Source organism: Arachis ipaensis, chromosome B03, assembly GCF_000816755.2.
Source record: "Arachis ipaensis cultivar K30076 chromosome B03, Araip1.1, whole genome shotgun sequence".
NCBI classification, from domain to species: domain Eukaryota; kingdom Viridiplantae; phylum Streptophyta; class Magnoliopsida; order Fabales; family Fabaceae; genus Arachis; species Arachis ipaensis.
This window is the reverse complement of record NC_029787.2, coordinates 10,799,574-10,801,438: the sequence shown is the minus strand read 5'-3', so window position 1 is coordinate 10,801,438 and position 1,865 is coordinate 10,799,574. Positions and strand designations below refer to the sequence as shown.

Sequence of the window (1,865 nt, the reverse complement as noted above, 5' to 3'; positions counted from 1 at the left end):
TAGGAATAACTAATTTTATTTTAAAATAGAGAAATTTTCTCTGATCTTTTATCTAATACTACTATGACAAAGATTTATTAGATTATGAGTTTAATTTTTATATATGTTCTAATACTTTCGATATCATTATTGTTTCAGCCATTAAGATACCACCCAACTACTAAAAGGTCATGAAGATATGAAGAGCCTATCACTTAGCTTGAACTGCCATGTGGATAATAAACAATAAAGTATCTTCTGGTTGTAAATTGGCAGTAATAATGATCTTCTTATTACTTAATTAGCAAAAAGTGTTCTTCTATGTTGGCGAAGAACAAGAACAATGTTTGAATAAAAGCATCCATTAAAACATGATATTTATCTTGGTATAAATTGATACATGCAAGTTCATGCATGATACATTAATATCATTAATTAGGTGTCTTTTTTCATCGACTAATTTTTTTTATATGAAAAAAACATTGGTGTTTTTATTAGAAATTGGATTATTATGTATAATTAAAGTGGGTGAATTTTGTAGGTAAGACGTCAACACGTGTCAACATCTTAGCCAACACGTGAGAAGACGTGTTGAATATTTTCACAATATTATAATATACTCTAAATGTTAATATTCAACCAAAACACCGTTTCCACTTTCATATTAAAAATAATTTCTATTTTCCATCCTTATGCTATGTTCAAACGAAGATTTTCTACTAAAGAAAATGTTGACAACAGAATCACATGGTTTATGATCATTTTAGATTGGCTTTTAAAAAAGTATTTATTTTTTTTAAAATATGTTTTTTATAGACAAAAATTATTTTATATTTGGATAGACTTTTTTAAAAAGAGTTTTCAAATATTAAAAACGTCTTTTACTTTTACTTTTTTTAAAAGTAAGGTATTGTTAACTTTTAAAAAAAGTAAAGAATTTTTTTTAATAAAAGTAATTTTTAAAAAGGACGTATAGTATATATTCAAATAAGTTTTAAATTGAATAAAAGTATTTTATTAAAAAAAGTACTTTTTTTTCACTAAGAAAAACGAATCTAAACTAGTACTTAGTCTTAAAGTATACGAAAGTATAGTGTTTATATCTTGACCCACTACTTAAACTAAGCTCAAAATAAATAAAGTTCAATCAAACAGATATCGGCTAGATCGATACCTACTTGACCTGCACGATGATGTTATACAAGCCATATTTGCCCCAATCAGTGACTAACTCCTCCTATCTTTTCTACTTATCTAGAAAGGAAACCTAAATAACTTCCTTAACAAAAGAAAACAGTTATGTACCATCAAAGATAAAATTACTCTAAAAGGTGATTATCGATTTTACATCTTTATAAATATCTTGACACTCTCAGATACTTTAAACCTAATCTAATAAAAATCTGCTTAAAATCTTTGCTAATTTTAGTATTGGAGTCCTTGCAGGTACCACCCTACACCTTTTCACGAAAAATTCTGACCGCGACACCTTGATACCAATAAACGTCGAATGCTACTTCAAAAGAAGTTTAGATCTCATGTTCAGACCCCAAAGCAATTCAATTTTAGGTAATCTTCAGAACTGATAGGTTCAACTATTTTGTATAAAGTAATTATTTATATAAAGACATTTTTAAGCAAAAATAATAATTAAGATGTGAATACGTAATATATTAAGTAGTTTTTATGTAAAAATTCTAATAATACTTTTCTCGTAATATTTTTTTTTAGTTTGGTTTTAGCCGGCTAAGAGCATAACTGGTTGGATGTATTTCGTTTAATTCAAAGTTCAAAGCATTGATCCGATCTATAATACAATTCAACTAGGTATAATAATTGTTACGTTTGTATTCTTGAAAGTTTTAAAATATTTGTTTCCTTTATAA

General features: G+C 26.3%; 1 protein-coding gene across 1 annotated transcript in view; it reads left to right on the top strand.

Moving 5' to 3' along the window:
• The window catches only part of LOC107634169, a 1,111-nt gene extending 701 nt beyond the window's left edge, over nt 1-410 (top strand). Inside the window, exon 2 of the mRNA XM_016337743.2 lies at nt 139-410. Coding sequence (XP_016193229.1) covers nt 139-164 — 26 coding nt within the window. The 3' untranslated portion in view covers nt 165-410. The remainder of the gene's footprint in view (nt 1-138) is intronic.